Source organism: Empidonax traillii, unplaced genomic scaffold (assembly GCF_003031625.1).
Source record: "Empidonax traillii isolate 1590-97213 ecotype Southwest subspecies unplaced genomic scaffold, ASM303162v1 scaffold520:size1094406, whole genome shotgun sequence".
In the NCBI taxonomy this organism is placed as follows: Eukaryota; Metazoa; Chordata; class Aves; order Passeriformes; family Tyrannidae; genus Empidonax; species Empidonax traillii.
The window spans coordinates 46821-69182 of NW_020955713.1; the positions used below are offsets into that span (position 1 = coordinate 46821).

At 47.0% G+C, this 22362-nt stretch overlaps 1 protein-coding gene across 1 annotated transcript; it reads left to right on the plus strand.

Annotated features, from left to right (window-relative positions):
* The first annotated feature begins 1913 nt into the window (after window positions 1-1913).
* On the plus strand, window positions 1914-21207 carry DPP7 (dipeptidyl peptidase 7). Its single transcript, XM_027896956.1, has 11 exons — window positions 1914-2129; window positions 2828-2991; window positions 6279-6414; window positions 9544-9625; window positions 11302-11468; window positions 12603-12663; window positions 17730-17848; window positions 17932-18088; window positions 18401-18465; window positions 19316-19386; window positions 20421-21207. Exons 1-11 carry the CDS (start codon window positions 1914-1916, stop codon window positions 20560-20562), a joined length of 1380 nt encoding a protein of 459 aa, XP_027752757.1. The 3' UTR covers window positions 20563-21207.
* The last annotated feature ends 1155 nt before the right edge of the window (window positions 21208-22362 follow it).

Genomic DNA, 22362 nt, shown 5'->3' on the forward strand with positions numbered 1-22362 from the left:
CTGTAAGGCAACCCATCTACGTCCTGAGGACCTCGCTGCCACCGTCCAAGCGTGCTTGGCCCCGGCAGATGAACCTCAGGATTAAAGGGTGGGCTCAGTTCCGCGCACACTGTGTCTCACCTAAAAAATCCAATGCGCAGGCTGGAAGGTGTTTTTACACCTTCCCCGGTTCTTCGTTCGCGAAGAGACTGGCCATTATTATATCTGATACCCTTAAACCGAATTAAACTAAGTTTAACTGGCAGTTCCCCAAGATTTCAATCTAAAAATAGATACCTTTTTAGGAAGCCTGTCTGGTTTGGCTTTGGCTCCTGCGAATGGTTGTCTACTCCAGGAACCGTGAAGCGTATCAGGAGAAAAGCCAGTTATCTCCAACGCAAATGCAAATGCAGCACAGACAGTGAATCAGCCTCTTTGTTAACAAAGAGCAGCAGTTTCACTAATGAGAGGTTTCAAATCCCATTCCAAGCCAAATTTGGCTTTGGCAAGTCTGTGTTGAGAATGCCAAGAATTAAATTCAGGCCTCTCTGTTAATGGAAACAGCCTTACATGACATACTGCAGCAACATCTGCAGCACAACTGCTGCAGGGGGTCTCTTTGGATGGTGTGGTAGTATATTGAAATCAATACTTAACTGACGGTTTGAGGTCTGTCATTGAGGAAAACTATTTGTTATCCCTCCTAATTCCTGTGCAATTTATGACTAAACTAAAATCAAATGTTTGTTAAAGTCAGCAAGCATTAAAGCAACTGTTTCTAAGATAAGCCATTATTGACATCCTGGCTCAACTTCTCCTGCTAGGCTTAATTTGCCTTCAGTTTTAAACAGATCTGAGGATGAAGCACTTTATCTTCATATATCATCATATACGTATATATATATATATGTAATGTGTGTTTGTTACATATATAACATATATCAGCATATCATTGGCAGCATGTGCTGGGCTCGTCCCAACAGAGTGGGGCGGGGGGGGGGGGATTCTGCTCCTCTGCTCCAGTAAGATCCCACCAGCACTACTGCATCCAGCTCTGGGGACCCCAACACAAGAAGGATGTGGAACTGCTGGAACGAGTCCAGAGGAGGCCACGGAAATGCTCCAAGGGCTGGAGCCCCTCTGCTCTGGAGACAGGCTGGGAGAGCTGGGGGGGTTCACCTGGAGAAGAGAAAGCTCTAGGGAGACCTTATTGTGGCCTTTCAGTACTTAAAGGAGGCTTGTGAAAAAAGAGAAAGAGTGACTTTTTACCAGGGCCAGTAGTGATAGACAAGAAGAAATCCTTCCCTGTGAGGGTGGAGAGGCCCTGGCACAGGTTGCCCAGAGAAGCTGTGGCTGCCACATAATGGAAGTGTCCAAGGCCAGGTTGGATGGGCCTTGGAGCAACCCGGGATAGTGGAAGGTGTCCTTGCCCATGACAGGGGGGCTTGAACTGGGTGATCTTCCAGTTCAAGTTTGATCTTCCTCCCAACTTGAACCATCCTGTGATATGTAATTTACAGCTTTGTGTGACAGCAGGAGCAGCAGAAAGGTGCAAGAAATTCCCTACTGCAGTTTTGTGGGAAAATTGATCCGTGCGAGTGTTTAGGGTTAAAGTTGGGCTGAAAAGGGAAATTGCTCTTTTGTGGGGCAACTGTTTGCAAATGACTTGCAGTATTTGAGATTTTAGTTATTTTCAGGAAGAAGTGGATGTTTCAGGCCATGTACTGACCTTGTGGAAGCTCTTATTTATGCCCACCCAAATGAGAGATTTCTGGAGCCTGGCCTTTCCAACACATTTCTATGCCAGCTCAGGTCTCAGGAATCATCCTGTTCGTGAGTTCTTCCTTGTTAAGCTCCTGCCCAAACTCACCAAAAATGGAGCCACATGCTACATGTTTTTTGTAGTGTTTGGGGGGGGGGTGTTGTGCTGTTTGATGGGAGTTTATTTTGTCTGTTTGTTTGTTTTTATTAAGTTATATTTTATTTTTATTTTTAATTTGCTTCTCTCAGCAAAGTTCTGGAAGAAAGGATTTGGACCCATCTTTTTTTATACTGGCAATGAAGGTGACATCTGGACTTTTGCTCAGAACTCTGACTTTATATTTGAGTTAGCAGAGGAACAGCAAGCACTTGTCATTTTTGCTGAGCACGTGAGTATTTTAGTCATTATGCTTACTGTAGAATCTTGTTCTGTTTACTGTTACCAAATTCAGCTTTCTGCAGGTCTAGAATACTCTTGCCATGAAGCTGAGTCAGACCTGCTGTAGCCTTTCTCCTCGTAGTAGCAGGTCTTCTTTACTTAATCATGGTTTCTGAATAATTTTTTACTATGCCTGTCAGCACTCCAGGACACAGACTGCTGTTTCAGTAAAATCTATGCCATGGTGTATTTGCTTTTTTAAGTAGTTTCTACAAGCCTTGAACTCCATGCTGGAGTAGAGAGTTACTTTGGATAATGTTTAATCTTTTTAGCCTCCAAAGTCCCAAACCAACCTTTCTCACACTACTCTATTAAATCTACTATATATCAACTTAGGCATGAAGAGGTTATCCTATTTCCTTTTCTAGCTGGGGATTTCAGGAGAGATGCATGTGCTGAGAGCCCATCTGGCACACACTGAAGTAGCTTGTGTAGTAGTAGGATGTACTGTCCATCCTCTTCAGGATCTGTGCTGAAGGTCTCTGTGTATCTAGTGCAGGAGACAAAGTACTTCCTCAGTTATGAACAAGTTAGAGGACACCTCATGCTCTGTTATCTCTTCCTATCAGTGCACACTTACCCCAGCTCTATGGTGACAGCAGCAAAGACCCGGAGCAGCATTGCTGCAGTGTCTCTCTTTCCTTTCAGAGGTACTATGGGAAGTCTCTTCCCTTTGGACTCGAGTCAATACAGCTGAAGAAGACTGCTCTGCTCACCGTGGAACAAGCCCTTGCTGACTATGCAGTGCTCATTACTGAGCTTAAGCAGCAGTTTGGTGCTGTTGACTGCCCTGTCATTGCTTTTGGAGGCAGGTAAGGGTTGTGGAGGCTCCTGCCCTTCTCTGCATCATTTCCCAGCCACACTCATGCTGTTCCTGTAGATCTCTTTGGCTCTCAAGAAAATTCTCAAGACAGAGTTTTAAGGTATCTGATAGAGAGCAGATGTGCCTGTGCCTGAGCTCCCAGGAGCTCATCACCAGGTCCCACTCAGCTTTCCCATCAAGCATTAGTCTCCAGTTGTGGTCGCTTTGGAGAAGCACCCCTGACTGGATGTTTCTAAGCTTCTTCAATGTACAAGTCGTCCAGAAAATTGTCCCAGTTTGCAAGAAGGAGGACCCCAGGAACTACAGGTCTGTCAGTCTCACTTCACTGCCCAGTAAAATCATGGAAAAGATTATTCTGGGAGGTGTTGAAAAACATTTGGAGGATAATGCAGTCACTGCTCATAGCCAGCAGGCTTCAGGAGGGGAAAGCCTTGCTTGTTCAACCTGATTTTTTTTCTCGGTGAGGGTAACCAACCTAGTTGATCAAGGAAAACCAGTAAATGTAATTATTTCATACCTCTGCAAAGGTTTTGGTACTGTCTTTCACAATATCCTTGTGGACAAAATGTCCAGCCCACAGCTAGATAACCATATTATGTGATGGGTGAGCAACTGGTTCACAGATCAGCATGAACAGTTGTAGTGACTGGCATGACATCAGGTTGGCATCCAGTCACTAGTGGGGTTCCACAGGGCTCCCTTCTCTGTCCAGTGCTCTTCAACATTTCATTAACAATTGGAATGCAGGACTGGAAGGGATACTAAGAAAGTTTGCCAATGACACTGAATTGGAAGGAGCTATCATCTCCCTTGAAGGCAGAGAGGCCCTGCAGAGAGACCTCAACAAATTACAGAGATAGGCAATGACCAACCCTGTGAAGTGTACCAAGGGCAAGCACCGAATTCTGTGCCTGGGACAGGGCAACCCTGACTGTGTATAGAGAGGGGAACAAGAGACTGGAGAGCAGCTGCAGAGAGGGATATGGGGGTCCTGGTCGATGGCAAGTTGGATGTGAGTCAGCAATGCCCTGGCAGCCAGCAGGGCCAACCATGTCCTGGGGGGCATCAGGCAAGGTATCATCAGCTGGTCAAAGGAGGTTATTGTCCTGCTGTACTGTGCACTGATGTGGCCTAACCTTGAATCCTGTGTGCAGTTTTGGGCCCCACAATATAAAAAAGGCATTAAGCTATTAGAAGGAGTCCAAAGGAGAGCCATGAGGTGAAGGGACTGGAGGAAAAGCCTTATGAATAAGGGCTGAGGTAATTTGGTTTGTTCAGCTTGGAGGAGACTGAAGGGAGACCTTCAACTTCCTCTTGAGGGGCTGTGGAGGGCAGGTACTGATCTCCTCACTCTCGTGACCAGTGACAGGACTTGAGGAAACAGCTGGAGCTGAGTCGGGAGAAGTTGAGGCTGGGTATCAGGAAAAAGTTTTTCATCCAAAGGGTGTTTGAACACTGAAACAGGCTCCCTAGGGCAGTGGTCACAGCACCAAGCCTGTCTGAGTTCAAGAAGTGTTTGGACAACACTTGCAAGGACATGGTAGGATTGTTGGGGTGTTCTGCACAGGGCCAGGAGTTGGACTCGATCCTGATGGGTTTCTTCCAACTTGACATATTCTGTGATTCGATGAAAATGAGAAATTCCTCCTGCAGGATCAGAACATTTTACATTGGAAATACAGGAAACTTATAATTGGTGAAATATTCTTCCCAGGGGCCACCCAGGTTTTTATTAAACACAGCCTCTTTAGCAGCATCCATCCATTTTCATTTTAGGCCTCTTCATAATTCTGCTTCACAACCTGCTGCGTGGCCACCCCTTGGTTCTTTGCAGCAGTTCTTCCCCAGAAAGCTACATCTGGGTGGATGTGATGTCCTTGTTTCTTGATGGATCCCCACTCTTGAAGTAGAGGGATGCTTCCCTTCAAAAGGCTTCCAGAAGTACAGGGCTTTGAATTCAGTCACAGTGAGCTAAAAAGGACTTGACCTAACAGTTACCGTTAAACCTCTAGCTCACTGTGGTGTGGTGACTGAACTGTTGATCTTGGGTGAGTTTGTACTGTGACTGTCAGGACAGTGGCTAGTGCAGAAAGGCCCGGGAACTGTCCTGGGATGCAGAGGTGGGAGAAGGATTCTGCAAACCTGTGAGCTGGCTACACTTTAGACTCAGCTCTGTGTGTGTAAATGAGGGCTCAGTCTGCAGCAGCCCCTAACACACTAAACTCACATGAAGGACACTGAAATATGGCAGTGCTGGAGCAGCACAGCATTTCGCATGAGAGAGAAAACCCAAACCACTCTGGTGCTTATAACTTTGCCAAACTTAGCCGAAACTACTTGTGGCAGGTTTCAGCTAATGCCTGTTTCCACGACCAAGGCTAGAGAAATGTAAACTGTTACATATGGGTGCTGTGGGAATGGTATGTACTGCAACCACTTGAAGTGGTGGGGAGGGAGCCTGAGTACCTCTAAGCTTGGAGTTAGACCACATTTAACCTGTGTTTTGGGAATGTCATTTGTCACCCCCAGGAGTAGCCTTAGAGTAACTCCACAACCATCAGCAAATGAATAAGTTCTATCACCTGGGGTCTGTCTAGCAGCCCTTGATCCATGTGCAGATTATGGCCCTGGCACTGAAGCTACTAAGATGGCTTTGAGTTTTCTTGTGGTATTTGTTCATGTCTCCCCTTCCCTGTATCTGATCAACTATGCAGCTGCTATTTGTAGTGCCCAGGGAGAATGCTCTCCACTTGCCAGGACACGAGAAGGCTACCTGTTCTGCCACGTTTAGGGACACCCTTTGCCAAGAGCCTGGATGGTCCTTATTATTGTGAATGCAAAATGTACAATGTGTCTTCCCCCACTGAACAGTGACAGCTTCACTTGAGCCACACTTGGCTCTGCTCTGAACTTGTCAGGACACACTCGGTGGTGCAGAGTTAAATACTGAGGCAGGATTTACATTTGTCTGCAGAAGTAAACTGAGCTGCTGTGTTCCCACCAGAGCTGGTGTGAACATTTGGAGAAAGGCCAGTAAGAAAACACTGCGTGCTGCTCCCTGACCATAACTGAATGTTTTCATGCGAGGATGAAGCATCACAGATATCCACGAGCATCATGCATATCATGAGCACGCAAGAGCACGTGAGGCATCTACAGATATTCGTGAGCTTCTTGTTACATTGGGTTAGGTGAGCGTGTGAATGCTGGCCTGAATTCCCGAGTTGTAGAGCATAAGTTGTCTGTTAAAGGAAATAACTTGTCCTTTCTTGGCAGCTATGGAGGAATGCTGAGTGCTTACCTGAGGATGAAATACCCAAACATTGTGGCTGGAGCACTAGCTGCCAGTGCTCCTCTGCTGTCTGTAGCTGGGCTTGGAGACCCCACCCAGTTCTTTAGAGATGTCACCATGGTAAGTAGCATCTCTTTTCAGGACCATTTAATTCTTGCCTTAGGAATGCTGCTTCTTTTTCCTTTGCCATGTGTTTAAACAGACATCTGTCTTCACAACATCAGTGCTGAGCAGAGAGTGCAATTACATGTGAACCCACAAGGAAAAGCAGTAGCTGCAGGTGTTATGGCAGAGCACTGCTTTAGCTGCAGCAGCTCAGGGTCCAAAGGTGCCACTTTGAGCATCACAACTCAGTGCTAATTCCTTTAGTATCACTAAGAATTCACTTTCCCGTTTAGTGGCTTGAACATACTACAACCTGAAATTTTTCCTTTGTGCATGGCTGAACCCCTTTTGGGTAACTTATTCTCAAACCTGTCCCAAAATGCTGTATTTGGCATTGGTACCAATGATTCACAGCAGCTCCATAGTCCCAAGAAGGTTGCATTTCAATGAAGACCTTGGAAATCTTCATGTAACTACCTAAAAATGTGCACAGTGTCCTGGATTCACTTAAACTAAAATTTAAGCAAGACACTTGCAGTTTGAGGCCATAGGACCCATAGAAAGATGGTGTTGCTTAGAACTGACTTACATTCAGTTCATGAGGAAAGAAATGTACTAACTGGTTGTACTGAAATCTTAGGATGGTGTCTGTTCTGCCTGTCTTTTGACATGAATTTCTAGATCCGGGTGACACAGATGGCTTTGCATGAACTACCTGTGTTGTTCCTCAGTCAGGGTTTGGGTCTGTACCTGGTGCAGGAGCCAACGAGCACACAGGGCTGAGATACATCTGCTCAGGTTTAGTGCCCTTCTCCCCACTTTGAGAACTGAGGACCACACCTGTGTATGCAACTCACGGTCTTTTTGCTGTTATTTATGTACATGAACACCTCATTTCACTGCAGACACAGGACAGATAGCTTTACTAGTAAGTATAGAGAAAAGACTATAATGAAAATAAACAAATTTGAAACTCTTACGTGTATAAAAGAATAATAGGCATCTTAAAGTTATACATTTTAAAACCAAAAAATGTAATGCCACTTAATCATCTAACAGGCATTGCAGTAGGAATCCTTCCCTGGTTGAAGCCAACTTCCTCTAAGCAGTTCCTGTTTAGCAAGGAGCTCTGTCTTGCTTCAGCTATGAATATGCTGTGAGTCATTAAACACCCTGAAATTAGGGTTTTGACCTTTTCACTTGAAAAGACTTTCCACTTAATTTCTCTCTCCAATCATAAATGAAGCTCTGGGCTGAGCTCCTAAGCAAGCACTACGTGGTGTTTCAAGGTACTATCACCCTCAGTGCTCTTATTTGCGACCTGTGCATCTGAAATCTGAATTGAATTGTTCTTCTTGGTGAGAACACCCCTGAGAGCTGTTAATGGTAATGAAGGCATAACCCTTTCCTGAGTCACTGTGGAAAGTGCTCTCTTTCCTGTGTCCCTCCAACTGAGTCAGAGTGCATTGTCTCAAAGCAGCTTTCTCTGTGACCCTTACTGAGCTTTCTCAGCTCGCTTTGTAAGCCTCTAGCTCACAGGGAAAGTGAGCAAAGGGCAGAAAGTTGATTTTGCATTCATAGTAGTAGGTTATATATGCCAACTGCCTGCAGCTGGTGTAACCCCTGGTGTGAGGACCGCACATACAGCCCCTGCTGCTTCCCTTGAGATTACTGCTGCAGAATTGGGTGTGAGTCAAGAGTAAAACTGGCAGCCTGAACAGGAACAGCTTTTCTTGGAATGGCTGCAATGCCTCCTGCCTCTGCTCAGCTCAACTGAACTGTTTCTGGCCCATAAGGGCCTGGAGGTGAGCTGAAATGGGTGCTGGGTCCTTCGTGCCAAGCAGTGCCTGGAGGAGCTCAGCCATCACAGCATCACAGCAGCCAGAGCAGACCTGCTCCTCTGGCCCGGTCCAAGCCATCCCCATACTCTGATTGAAGCCATTAGTAGATGAAGATCAATAAGCACATCCAGAAGAAGATTTGGATGCCCAGGTAAACTGTGGAAAACCCCATAATGATTTCTTTAAGCATAGTTATCAGACAAAGGCAAAGTTAGGAAGAACAGAAAGGTCCCAAATCTATTTTTTATTTGAGGCTGGGTCTTTATAAGAAAAATGCCTAGCCAATGACTTGTCATTACTTAATCATTGCTCTAGCAGGGTAAAGGGACCTTGGAAGAGCCCTAATAATTCTTATTATAAAGAACTGGTTGCCAGCAGATCTGAATCTGCCTTACAAATTGAGAGAATAGAAACAACTAGAGTCACTAGAGCCTTCAATAACAGAAACTACTTGTTCCAGATTAGCCAGCCACAGCTCTTCAAGCATAACTTAGAGTGCTTTTTCAGGATCAGTAATGGTTTTCCCAAGAAAAAGGACACAGTCATGTGGCAGGTCACTGGCAGGTTTAAGAAAAGCAGGTTTTGGTTCTGTATGCCGAATGCATAACTGACTTCTCCATGGGTCCTTCTCCTAGACAAAGTGTGGTTGGAAGGACTCTGTTGTGTGTTTAACAACAAAAACCTTCTAGACCTTGCAGCCTGGCCCACTCTCCCCCTGTCCTGGCCAAGGCATGTCTCCTCTTGCTGCTTCGTGTTCAGTCTGATGCTCCATGAAGTGCAGAGTGTTCTGTCTGACAGCCCAGCCACACCTGGTGGCACAGCTGCTGCTTGGCCTGAGGCGTGCAGAGTGTTGGCTTCTGCTGGGATGTGATGACTGTCTGGAGGACAAGGCACTGGTGTCACTGCTCCTGAAGATGCAGATGAGGTGCTGACCAGGGGGCCAGTACCCCTCTCATCTCCTGGTCCTTCTGCCACTTCTCCCTGTTGCAGCCTCTACAAGTGTCTCCTCTGTGAAACCATCACCCGTGACATCTTGGGCATGGCCCCCGTGTGGTATAACGGAATTGTTCATTATGGTCCTTTCACGGTTTATATACCCCGTTACATCAGCAGGAAATTCCTGTTCTCTAAATCTCCTTTTTAGTCAACCATGAGCACGAGAAGACAACTCCCAAGCAATTTCCCACATACAAAGATACATTTCACCATGTCTGCTTTTATCTTGCCAAGTTCCCCTGAAGTTTCTCACAGGGTCATATAATCTCGATTCCCTACAGTCAACCTGTCCTTTCTGTCCCTTCAGGATTTTCAGAAGTCCAGCCTAGGCTGCGTCCCAGCTGTCCGCAAGGCCTTCCAGCAGATCAGGGACCTGTGCCTGAGTGGAGGTAAGGAGAGAGCCCTGCAGACAGCTCTCAAGTGCAGGCAGCAGTCCTAGGCAGTCCCAGCCATGAGGAAAAAAGCTGATACAGCTTTACCTCAGCTAGCTCTTAAGTTTGTTCAGCTAAATTGAAGCAAATAGCTGCCTCTTTCTGCTTGCATGATTGATTTTTTTTTATTTATTAAATTAATTAACAATTTCAGTTAGCATTAAATTTAGCAACTGACACCAAAACATTAAGCAGCTCTGTGGGGGTCTGCACGGTGTTAATGAAGCTGTCTTTTTGGCACAAAAGTGCAAAAACAATTGCAGGGGAAAACCCCCAGTATTTTATACTAGTAAAGCCACATGTGTCGCCAGATGCTTGTCCTCAACACCCACACTGTTAAAAGCTGTTCAGGTGGGTATGACAGCCTGTGGTCAACTCACTAGATAGATCTGAGAAATATATGGAGAGCAGTCTAGGTCCTGAAGCAGTCATCCAAGTCCCTTCCATCTCCAGCTGTGAACAGTTAGGACAGAGAATGGTGAAGACCTCTGCAATGGCTCCCAAGTAGGCTGGACTAGATGCTACGAGCTCATGCAGCATCTCTTGGGAGCCCTGCATGGTATTGGGATAGCTGTGGTGACTTCTGGGTCTGTCTCAAGGCTTGGTCTGTGGTGCTGCATGCCAGGAATCATGTGCCTCCTTGCTGCTACTGGTCCTGGAGCTGCCAGAGGAGCCTAAGGTCCAAAACACTCTTTAGCTTTGGGTCACAGCAGTAAGAACATTAGTGTTACCTAGCCAAGCTCTTCCAGGTCTGTCTGGGGCTATGCTTCCTGCAGCAGGGGGATGAGCTGGTCATATTTAAGGCTTAGACTCTCAAGTGAGTATCCAGAAGAGGTCCCAGACCTTGGATCTCCAAGCAAAGACAGCTGGGCTTTGGTGGTCAGCTGTAGAGTAGGACGGGGTCAGGAACTGCGACTTCAAAATGTGGAGGCTGAAAATGAAGGGAGTAGCTTTCCCCAGCAAAAGTGGAAAGGTATATCTTGAAGGTGCATCTTGGAGGAACATGTTCAAAGATGAATTCCCTGACTCCAGGTGACCTGTGCAGCCCACTGAGGTTTGAAGGCATGTCTCAGGAGCCCTTTGTGAGGACTGTTCTTGCTTGGCAGTTTGTAGTGCAGAATGCACCCTGCACCCTAGGAGCATGTTTTTGGTGGATTTTTGTTGGTTTTATTTTGGTTTGATTGGGGTTTTTTTTCACTGTGGTTTGTGTCTTTGTTGTTGTTGTTTGGTTTTAGTTGATTTTTCCCCCCCTGACAGGGAAAGGGGGCCTCTGTGGGTGTGAGCAGGAGCAGCCATCAGGGCACCAGTAAGGACAGGCTGTACCAAGCTGTTCTGCTTGCTGTGCCAGCCAGGACCACTTCTGTCCCAGCAGTTGCTGATTCCTGTGGGCTCCCCAGGGAGGTATCAGTGGCTCCACAAGGGGCAGAGTGTGGGCCATGGGCCACATGAGGTGGTAACACTGCACAGAGAGGCTGTACCTAAACATCCAGCTGTGTAAATTTAGATGCAATGTGTTTTTTCCAGTAGAAAGATGTTACAGCATCTCCATACTCCTGAGTGACATAAGATGTTGAAGCTTGGTATTGCTTTCCCGCTGTTGAAGTTTGTTTCTTTGATTTTTCTTGCTTCTGCAGCTTATGATGAGATCAGCAGCAAAATGGCCACATGCAGTAAGATCTCTAATAAAGAGGATGTTTACCAGCTGTTTGGGTTTGCTAGAAATGCCTTCACCATGATGGCCATGATGGATTACCCTTACAAGACTGACTTCATGGGTCACCTCCCTGCCAGTCCAGTGAAGGTGAGGACATGGGTGCAAGGGGGTGACTGGAGCTTAGGACACTGTCAGGCACACCCCATCAGTGATGGAGACAGGGAGGTAGTGGTAGATGTTGCAGCCCTTCCACTCTGGCAGTTAATCCACACATTTTAAACTTGTCTGTGACAGTGACTGCTGTGTTTGAAATGCTCGTGAAGGCAGGCTTGCTGGAGTTGCTCCTACCCTGCTCTGCCTTTACCTTAGACACGAAAGCCTGTGTAAGCTAGTTAACTTCAGCTTTTAAACACTAAAAACCTGCAGCTTAGGACAAAAATAGTTTTGTTGTAGCCCATCTCAAACCACATGCTTTCATAGATGTATTTTTTGGGTAGATAGGGATGGAGATCTACAAATCATCTCCTTTTAAGTGTCACGTAGGAAGGTGACATAGGTATAATGCAGAGAAAAATCTGCTGCTCTGGGAACTGCAAAACCTGTGAATTTTCAAGAGAATCAGAGATGGCAAAGTGTGGGAAAAGGGCCAGGTTCTCAGGGGGTTACAAAGACCTCTCAGACACTATCTGCTTTTGCAGGGTCCCAGCTTTGATCCAAGAGCACCAGTTGCTGTTGCAATTCTTGGGTGTCTTATGGTGTGTTGACAGCCTGCTCTTCCCTGCTGGCTTCCAGCATACCATGCCCATGGGACTTTATTTGCCTCTGTGACTCCTACCTGGAGCAACAGGCATGCTGTGCAAGAGATCACACAGGCTCTGCTGCACTGGGACTCAGGAGATGCTGCCTCTGGCTCCAGTTCCCTTCTGTGGTCTGTTTAGTGACCTGTAAAATGGAAATAATTATTCTACACATTCCCTTCACCCTCTGAAAAGGGCATTAAAATATTTTGATTGTAGGAAGAACTGTTGTGTATCACTCCATAGCTGCTTAAGTTGGTAAAGGAACTGTTTGGCCTTGCCCTGTCTCCTTGTTTTTATGTATTTTGTTGTTAAAAAGGAGGAAGATAAAAACCTGGAAATGTGTTGCATTAGGTCCTTGGAAAGCTGCTGAACCATAGAATGAATAAATGGCAATTTTAATGAATCTTCCAGCTTAGCCCTTCGTTAGAGCAGAGACTGGCAACTGTTCTGACTGTCATTGCCTGTAATGTGTCTCACCCAGGTCGGCTGTGAACAAATTCTTGCCCACAAAGATCCAATTCAAGGCTTGGCTGCTCTTGTCGGTGAGTTAATATTATCAGTTTGCTCTTTTATGCAACACTGTGTTTTGTAGAAGCACTTGTCAGTAGAACTGTTGCATTGCTCTGTGTCAGGGGAGCTGGTATGACTGATCTCTCGCTGTGGTGTTTTGCCCCATGATGATTCCCATAGGTTCATTCTCTACCTTTCCAAACTTATCCTTGTCAGATTTTCAGGCACTGCAGCCACATAGCTGGTCCATGAGATGTGGACTTCTGAGATAATTGGTTCTTTTCTAAAAGTTTACCCCTACTCTGACTCCAGCAGTTACAGGCTCAGTGCATGTTCTGAGGTCAGCTTTTTGAGGACAAAGTTGTCATCACAGTGTCCTGTGGTCTTAATCCAGTGGAAAGAAAACATATCGTGTGTATTTATCTCTGTGAGTACTTATTTTATCAGCCAGTAGTGTTTGTAAGGAAATTATTAATAGAGAGAGAATTCAAAGAACTTTTGAAGACTTCCTCATAAAATCTCTCAAGTTGGTTATTGAAAGTGAGTTCTACCTTGATCGTTCAGAAAAATGGGTTCTAAACAATAAAAAAAAAATTGATTTAAGGAATTTTTACAGGTGTAATGTACTTTAGTACCATGGGAAACTAAATGTACCAGTCCCAAATCACTGCTAAAGATGTTTGGCTGATAGCTGGAAGAGTTGTTAAAGCACTAATGTCTTCGCAAAGACTGTCAGATCTACTGGACATATTCACATCCTACTCCTCCTGTGAGGCAGAGTAGGACTCTTGTTTCTTTGAGATGAACAAAGCTGAGCATGGATTTCTTTCTCCTGGCTGTAGGGGAGCACTTCATGCCTCTCTCTGTCTCCATTCACTGGGGGAAGTTTAATCATGCAAGAGGCATCATCAGCCAGAGCTTTAGGTAGGGGACTGGTTGTATTCCATACCTGCCCTTCTACATCATACAGGAAAACACCGTTGTTTTTCTGCATGTGCTGCAGCAAACCACCTTCTGCCAGGTAGAGCGTAGTGCCATGGGCTGTGATGCTGAACTGGCAGCAGGTGAGTGGGGACAGCATTAGCACTGTCCAGTGATTGCTTACAGGACAATAACTCCATCTCCTTGACGTGAATCCATTCCTCCACCTGCAGAGAACCAGACCAAAACTCACCCATCATATCACGCCTCAGGCAGCATCACTGTCACATGAGGTTTGCTTGGTTCATGATAAAGGAAACTAGTGTCTCCACATCTGTTTGAACACCATGGGGCTCAGGATGCCAGATTTTTGATTCATGTTTAGCAATCAGAGCCTCAAAAGAGACTAAGTAAAATACCAGAATGGCACATCCTGGAAGGAGCTTTCTTCTTGAGAAATAAGAGGATTGAGCTGAGCAAGGTACCACAGGGACCTTGTCATGCTGAACCTGGCATGGCCCAAGCCCTGCCTGCTATCTGGGTTTTTAACCCATTACAAAAGAATTGATCTGAACAGGGCAATATTGCGTTGAATTGGGAGCAGCAACCAAGTTTGTGTCATCTGGAGGAATTTGTCAGCCTTATTGTGCAGTTTTTTTTTTATAGACTCATTCCTTCAAAAAAACCATACCCATCATGGCAAAATGGAGCCAGGCCCTGACCCTGAGCTTTTACCCTCTGATATGGGAATTGCCAAGTGATCTCTGAAAACTCAGTTTCTTGGCTTTGGGAAACCAGACTCTTCTAGAGTAAGCCTTCCAGTCCCTGTCAGCTCTCTTCTTTCCAGAGGGCTGGACATTGCTTTCCCTCCTTTCAGAGATGGGAAATCCAGGTTTGAAAAGACTTCCTTTGCATTCCAGGACTTGAGCTTGTCTTTCCTAAAATTAGGCTAATGCCTTCATTCCTCTTTGCATTTGCCAGTGTTTCTCCCCCCTCTCAGCTCATACAAAGACAATCGGGGGTTTAGTGTATTTGGGGCAGAAATTTGACCAGTTTTACACTTGGATTTTGCTGTGTTAGTGGCTGTGCCTCCACTGTATGTGTTCTGTCTTTAAAAGAAATGTACTCTGGCAAATAGAGAGTGACACCAGGATAGGCTCTGCTGCATGTGAGTGTAATGGCAGAAATGTTTCCATAAGCTTATCGTCCTGACTTGCAACTGAGCCGGTCCGCTAAGGACCAAAAATAATAGTTACTGGTCAACCTGTTGGAATAAAACAAGGCCAAGCAATAGGGAGAGCCTATTTTGGATTATGTTGGGGATTGTAAGAGCAAATTAACTTACTCCTCTTAGTGTCTTTCCTCTGATGCAAAAGATCTTGTCCCTGACTGAGGCCATGCCATGACTGCAGCGAGTGAAAGTCATGGTGCTGTTGCTGATCAGCAGCGGAGACAAGGCAGGTAGTTGTAAGTGTCCCTTAAGGTTTTTCCCCCAGAGAACCCTTCTAGAAGGAAAGCATAAGTCTTGAAAATCTATCCATCATCCTCCCCAACATCCAGCAAATCTTAAGCAAACATTAGCAGAGCTGATTTTTTTTAATTTAAAATGCCTAAGGAGCTCAGGTTTAAAATTCACACCATTCTACAGAGCTCATGCAGTGTGAAATATAAAACCAGAGCTTCTAAGGTATTCTAAAGAGAAAAAAAACCTAACCCAAACCAGTTTCAACTCTTGTAAATAGTTTTGAATAAAACAATTTTATCAAATTAAATTAAAAATATTTTATTCAAAATATTTTTGAATAAAACTTGTGGAGTATTTCAAGGGTAGCCAGGAACAGCTTTAATTAGGGATTTTTTTTCCAGCATGAGAATCCATGGTTTTTTTCTTCTTTTGAAAGAAAAGTATTGAGAGCATTTTGAGCTTTGGATGTCCAAGAGAAGGTCGGAGCCCATCTCCCAGTGTTGCTGGCAGCTTCTCCCCAACAGGCACTGACTGACTTGTGTAGTTCAGGGGTGCATTACAGAAAGCTCCTTGCAGAAGGAAGGTGCTGATATGGGAAGGGTCAATGCCTCCAGCTGCCTGTCTGTGGAATTCCAGCTGACGGCCTGTTGAATTCCAGCCTGCTGAGTCTTTGCAAACAGGAAGATGTTATTCCAGGTTGGCCATAAGCCCCAGCTCACCTGGGCACAGACACTTTGTCTGCATGGAGCTTGTCTTTAAATCCTGCAGTAATGCTCTTAATTTTCCCATGCTTGGGCAAGGCTGTGGCCAGTTCAAATTTGCCCACGAGTTCCAAAGGAAAGGAATGCTGATGGGTGGGTAGGATCTTACACCCCAGGGGTATAGTGTTACCCAGCCTAGATCATATGGGATGTTTGAGGCTCTGTGAGGCAGTTTTGTCTTTGCTCTCTGGTAGGAATTGAGACCATCAGAGGTGAAATGAGCTGCCTGTGGCACTATGGGCCAGCTGGGTCAAAGCAGGGACTTGAACCTGAGTCCCAGCTCTTCCGTTATCCTTCTGGACTTCTGGGGTACAAGTTTGGATGTGATGTTCCTGCCCCTGAGGCTACAGCGTACAGGCCATCAGAGAGATGTTCCCTTTGTTGAAACTGTGCATTTGAAGTTAATCTGACTAAAATCACTACAGGGATTCCCAGCTGGCCATAAGAGGTTTAGCAGATAGCAGGCAGGGCTTGGGCCATGCCAGGTTCAGCATGACAAGGTCCCTGTGGTACCTTGCTCAGCTCAATCCTCTTATTTCCCAAGAAGAAAGCTCCTTCCAGGATGTGCCATTCTGGTATTTTACTTAGTCTCTTTTGAGGCTCTGATTGCTAAACATGAATCAAAAATCTGGCATCCTGAGCCCCATGGTGTTCAAACAGATGTGGAGACACTAGTTTCCTTTATCATGAACCAAGCAGACCTCATGTGACAGTGATGCTGCCTGAGGCGTGATATGACGGGTGAGTGTTGGTCTGGTTCTCTGCAGGTGGAGGAATGAAGTTGAGAACATTTCTCAGCCCTGCAGCACTGACAGCCCTCAGCTGGATGTTACCATCTGAGCTCCCTGCTCCCATTGACTTTCCAACAACCAGCATCTTGAAGTAATTGCTTGCTGAAGCCAAAATTATCATGTGGGCTGGAAAGCGAACCCCTTCTGCCTCCAGAGTCAGGTCACACAGCACACTCTGTGAGCAAAGGCTGCTGAACCCTTCCAGGAGTTTTGGTACGTAGGTGTCAGACATGAGCCTTGCCCTGCTGGCCTGCGAGCCAAGCAGCATCACTCTGGGTGGCAGGCAGCCCTGGAGCAGCCTCTCAGTGCACCTCCTAGGCAGCCTTCTGCAGTTGAATCGGTGGGTCCATGCTACGAGGGGGCTGAGGCTGTTCTGTCCACCCTGCAGAGCCACCTAAAAGGCAGCAGCTGCAGCAGGTTCCTCCTCAGCAGCCCATGCCTGGGGCCCTGCAGCACAAAGCACTGGATGCCATGCAGAGCTCTTGGGGCTGTTTGCAAGTGGAGCTGGTGGTGCTGGTTAGCACACAAATCCACAGTGTTTGTGGGGTTTACTGTTAACGCTGGCAGCAGCAGCAGACAGCCACCAGGAGGAATTAGCTGAATTCCTCCTCCTCTTATCTGGTAACTGCCCATCCACACAGAAAGCAGCTCGTTCCTGGATGGCTCCTGGCTATGCTTCCCTGACTGCCTGCTCAGCTATTCTTTCATCTGAGCAAGCCTGCACACGCCATCCTTCCTTTTGTGAACAGCAGTCAAGCAAAATCCCCTCTGTGATGTGCCACCCTTGGCCCTCTGACTAAAGCTGATCAGTTCAGACACAGATCCTTTCAGGGCAAGGTTGGGAAGGTCTCAGCAGTTTTGTCCTGTTCAATTTGAAGCATTCAATCAGCACCCTGTGCACAGTCTGCTCCTGGGGGCTTGGGCTGTCCCAAGGACTAGTGAGCCACTCGCTGGCTTTTGGCACAAGCAGAGACAGAAGAGAGCACCTGGGAGTCCCTTCTTCTCTGTGAATGCGACAGAAACGAAGCATGTCCTGCAGCCAGACCTTGGCTTGGTCTTGGCCATGAAGTTTGTGTGTTGGGCAGTTGGGCTTTTGTGCTGTGTCCCTTTCTGGCAGGTGTGTTTTACAACAAGCTTTGTGCTATGTTCCCACCTGGCAGGGGTGTTTTACAACTCGTCTGGTGTGGCACCATGTTACGACATATACCAGCTGTACCGGTCCTGTGCTGACCCCACGGGCTGTGGCACCGGCTCAGATGCAGAGGCTTGGGACTACCAGGTAAAGGGTTAGAGACAACAACAGCTTTCAGCTGCTGTCCTGGTTATCCCCCCGCCCCATAACAGCTTTTGTGCTTCTCTTAGGTTTGCACCGAGATCAACTTAACTTTCAACAGCAACAATGTGACAGACATGTTCCCCGAGATGCCCTTCACAGAGGCCATGCGTGAGCAATACTGTTGGAACAAGTGGCACGTGAAGCCACGACCACACTGGTTGCAGACAAACTTCTGGGGAGGAGGTGAATTGTGCTGACTGCTCATTCCTTTGTGTTTCCCTGTAGCTGTCTGCCTGTCACCCTCTGCCCAGCTAAGCCCCATGAGGACAGGCACAGTGCACTGACGGGTCCTGGCAGAAAGTCACAGCCTTGCGCTCACTTGAGCCAAACTGAGCTTTCTGTATCCCTTTAGGACAGAAGGGGAAATCCTAAAACATGAATTTGTTCTGTTCTCCAGTGTTTTCTGTTCTTGGCCATGTTTGCTGCAGTAGCCAAATACACTTGGTTAACTGCACAGGAAGGAGACCTCTCAATTATTCTCTCTCTGGATTTCAGACCTGAGAAGTGCAAGCAACATCATTTTTTCAAATGGAGACTTGGACCCATGGGCTGGAGGTGGGGTAAGCATGTGTACTCCTGCACCCTGAGCACAGAGCAGCCTTTGCAGGCAACACACCACTCCCTCTTCCTTTCAGAGCACCGCTGGCAATCCAGTTTTAGCCTGTTTGAGTTTCTGTGAGCAGCTGTTTTATGCTGAGCCACTGAGGAGCCTCAGGACTCTAACGATGGACACAGAGTAGTGTCCATCTGCCAGGAACACTGATGGAACCAGTGGGGGTTCAGTAGTGCAGACATAGCAGGACCTTCTTTACCCCACACCCAGGATCTGAACCACAACCCAGTGTGTTTCTGTGTCCACATGTGGTCTCAGTGCTGCTGGCTGGGTGCTCCTGGCTCTCTCCAGTCTCAGCACACTTGGTGAGACCAAGCCACTGCTTGGTGAGACCAAGCCACTGCTTGGTGAGCAGTGCCTCAAACCGGGCATGTTTTGGTTTAGATTCAGCAAAACTTCAGAGTGTTGGCAGAGCTCAAGTTTAAAACTGAAAACCAAAAATGACCCAGAACTGGATTTTGAGGTAGTTGAGCTCCTGATTTAATGCAGAAGTTCCTTGTTCTAGGCTGGCTTGGAATCCCAGCTGAAAGAACAACAGGCTGCTTTAGGGTGTGTGGGCCCAAAGGAGACATATTTCCAACTGCCAGGGCTGGAATCAGCTGACAGTTCCCACTTTGGGGGAAGCCTTCCCTTCATTTGGGACAGGTGATCTGGCACATTAGGACTGTTAGCTGTGTGCATGATACCAGCCATGCTTTTCCTTAGTCTTGCCCAGATCATGTTCCTGTTTTCAGAACTGATGTTCAGTTCTGCCCAGTAACTTGGAGAGAGCTGACCTCTGCTCTTTCTGCTTCCAGATAAACAGTAGCCTCAGCCCTTCACTGATTGCACTGACTGTTAAAGGAGGTGCCCATCACCTTGATCTCCGGTAAGTACTGAATTCTCCTTTGGCTGACAGAATTGTGATGCCCCAGGTGTTTGATCTCAGCAAGCCACAGCCCAAAGAACGAGGAGATACTTTGGAATCACAAAATCAGAGTTGTTGAGGTTGGGAAAGACCTCTAAGATCATCAAGTCCAATTATCAACCCAACACCACTACCACATTCACTACTAAACCATGTTCTCAACTGCCACATCCAAGGTTTCTTGAACACTTCCAGGGATGGTGACTTAACACTTCCCTGGGCAGCCTATTCCAATGCCTTACAACCCTTTCCATAAAAAAATTTTCCCTAATATCCAATCTGAAGATCCCCTGTTTCAACTTGAGGCTGTTTCCTCTTGCCCTGTCACTTGATCCCTGGGAGAAGAGCCCAACCACCCCCAGCTCCACCCTCCTGTCAGGGAGTTGCAGAAAGTGAGAAGATCCCCCTTTAGTCTCCTTCTTCCAGGCTGACCCCCCCCAGCTCCCTCAGCTGCTTCTCATCAGATTTGTGCTCCAGATGCATCCCCAGCTCCATTGGCCTTCTCTGGAAACACTCCAGCTCTTCAGTTTCTTGTCACGAGGGGCCCAAAACTGGCCTAACCAATGCCCAGCACTGGGGAAGTACTTACAGAGGGCTGGATACGAGGCTGTTGGTATCCCATTGTGGAAGAGCAATCTTCCCCAGCACAGGGCTCTTCCACCCACCAGAGATGCTGGACTGTGGCAGACCTTGGCACTTGGCTCACCTACTGTCACTAGATCAGGTTCTTGCACAGGGATTGGTACAAGTGTGTGACACCCTGCAGCGATCAGTCATGCAAAGTCATCTGGTGTCCCCTGGCATTGCCATCAGCCTTTGGGCCTGGAACAGAGGGGGAAGCAACCAGTGATGCAAGGCCAAGCCCAGGGTTGCTGCCCACCTGCCTAAATGTGAAACACAAACCAGTCAGTAACTGCCCTTCAGTTCCCAGGCTCTGTCTGTGCAGGAGAAAAAGAGCTACTCCCCCGTGCCTGACGCTGCTCTGCTCTCCCCAGGGGAAGCAACCCCGCTGACCCACCGTCGGTGACGGAAGTGCGCAGGCTGGAAGCTGAGATCATCCAGGGCTGGGTGAAATCCGCGGGCAAGGAGCGGGCATGGGAGCAGCACGTGGGAGCTGCAGCGGGCAGCCAGCTGTGAGCACTCCATCTGCACAGTCCCCTGGGTGGTGCAGCTGCCCCAAGGGACAGCAGCCTGCTGAGCTGGGTCTAGGCTGGGTGGGACACTGTTCTCTCCTCTGCCGTGATGGTGGAAATTCCCCTTTCCAAAGTGTCCCACCTGCACCTCATTGAGCATCAAAAGAAAAGCAAAGGGCCAAATCACTGACTGCAGCCAAAACCACACTATTTAGTGTGCTTGCCTGCTTGGAATGAGCTGTTACAAAGAGTAGGAATAAGAAAAGCTTGCCTTGAAGGCCCAAGAACCATCACAGCTCTAAACAGGTTGCATGAGGCACCTTAAGCTTGAAGCTAAATTATTTTTAGAGAAAAAGTATTAAAAGGCTAGTGAAAAAGCAGAGGTGTGGTCATGACTGACACAGGGGGCTCCACTAGTGACTAGTTATCTAAAACAGACTGTCAGCCTCAGCCAGGGCTATGGTTTTGGGGTGTTTTGGTTTTAACTTGCCCAAGAGATTCCAGTTGCTGAGATGAAGACTGACACAAACTAATCCTGGTCTGCAATGCTGCCACTCAAGGGCTGTGTATTGGTGACCAGTAAAGCACACTTCCACTGAGACATCAGAGCTTTTTAAAATAAATTACAATTTATTAAAGTGTGTGATATAATTCCATGGCTTGGTAGTATAACTGAAGAAGATAAAAAGGGTTCCTTCTCACCTTCCCAGGTGGAGAAATGCAGTAACTCACCTTTGCACAGAAACGTGGATTCTTACCTCCTGGATTGACTATGCACCAATAATTACTAGCATAACTGCAAAAAGATTAAACCCTAGTAATCAACTGGCTGCCTCAGTTAATCCATTTACAGTGATTTTACGACTTTAGTGGAGAGGCCTCCTGGGTCCCCACAGGTTTCTAATGCTTGTGCAGCACAGTCACAGCAGTGCCTCAGCTCTCCTGACCTTGCTCAAACAGGCTTTGTGTCAGTGTTTGCTCTGCTGGGCCCTCCCTGGTCACAGGAGGGCTGTTTCCCAGATCCACTGCTGGTATTTCACAATGTTAGGGTGCTGACACAGGACCCACAATCTTCTGCCCTGCTCTATAGAACAAAAGGCTGAAGCTTGTGCCGCAGCACACACACACACACACACACACACACACACACCCACCCCAGGAATGCTGGAGAGAGCAGGAACAGATGGATCCATTCCTTTGTCAACTACTACAGATACATGTAAATGAAGGACAACATGGAAGACCCAATTAGTCAACTCCAGTCCCCAAAAAAGCTTCTGTAAGACTGCCAGTGGCACTATATCTTCAGGAAGACACAAATCCTCTGTTCATGCAGATGAAAGCCTGCACTGGCCCTGCTCAGAGCTGCCACCATGTCTTCTGCCCCTGCTCAAGTTAGGCTTTGTGTTTGTTGCTCCAGCTGTGACTTATGCAAGGCTGCCACATCCCGCCTTAGTGAGGTGCTGGACTCATGTTCATCCTCCATGCTTAGAGCCCTCAGTGTTCTGGAATTCAGATTTTTCTGTACCCCAGGCATTCAGGATTAGCAGCACATTTAAAAAAAAAAAAAAAAACAGAGAGCAAGGATTGCATCTTGCTTGTATTCCCTTTCTAACAGCACCCCTAAGTCCCACAAGCAGGCACCCAGTGACACCAGCCCAGCATTGCAGGAACACAGCCAGGCTCAGGGAGAGTCTTTTTGGGAAATCACTGCAAGTTACCCCTGCAGCCAGGGTTGGGTTTGGGCATTGGAGGGAAAGGAGGCCCAGGTGTCTGCTGACCTTCCAGAAGGGCAAAAGTTCTT

What these genes read in the sequence shown, in the direction of transcription:
- DPP7 (XM_027896956.1), top strand. Translation starts at nt 1,914, where the DNA reads ATGGGAGTTTATTTTGTCTGTTTGTTTGTTTTTATTAAGTTATATTTT. An exon ending in GTCATTGCTTTTGGAGGCAG is followed by an intron (nt 2,992 to 6,278) that starts GTAAGGGTTGTG and finishes CTTTCTTGGCAG; the next exon opens with CTATGGAGGAATGCTGAGTG. An exon ending in CAGAGGCTTGGGACTACCAG is followed by an intron (nt 17,849 to 17,931) that starts GTAAAGGGTTAG and finishes TGCTTCTCTTAG; the next exon opens with GTTTGCACCGAGATCAACTT.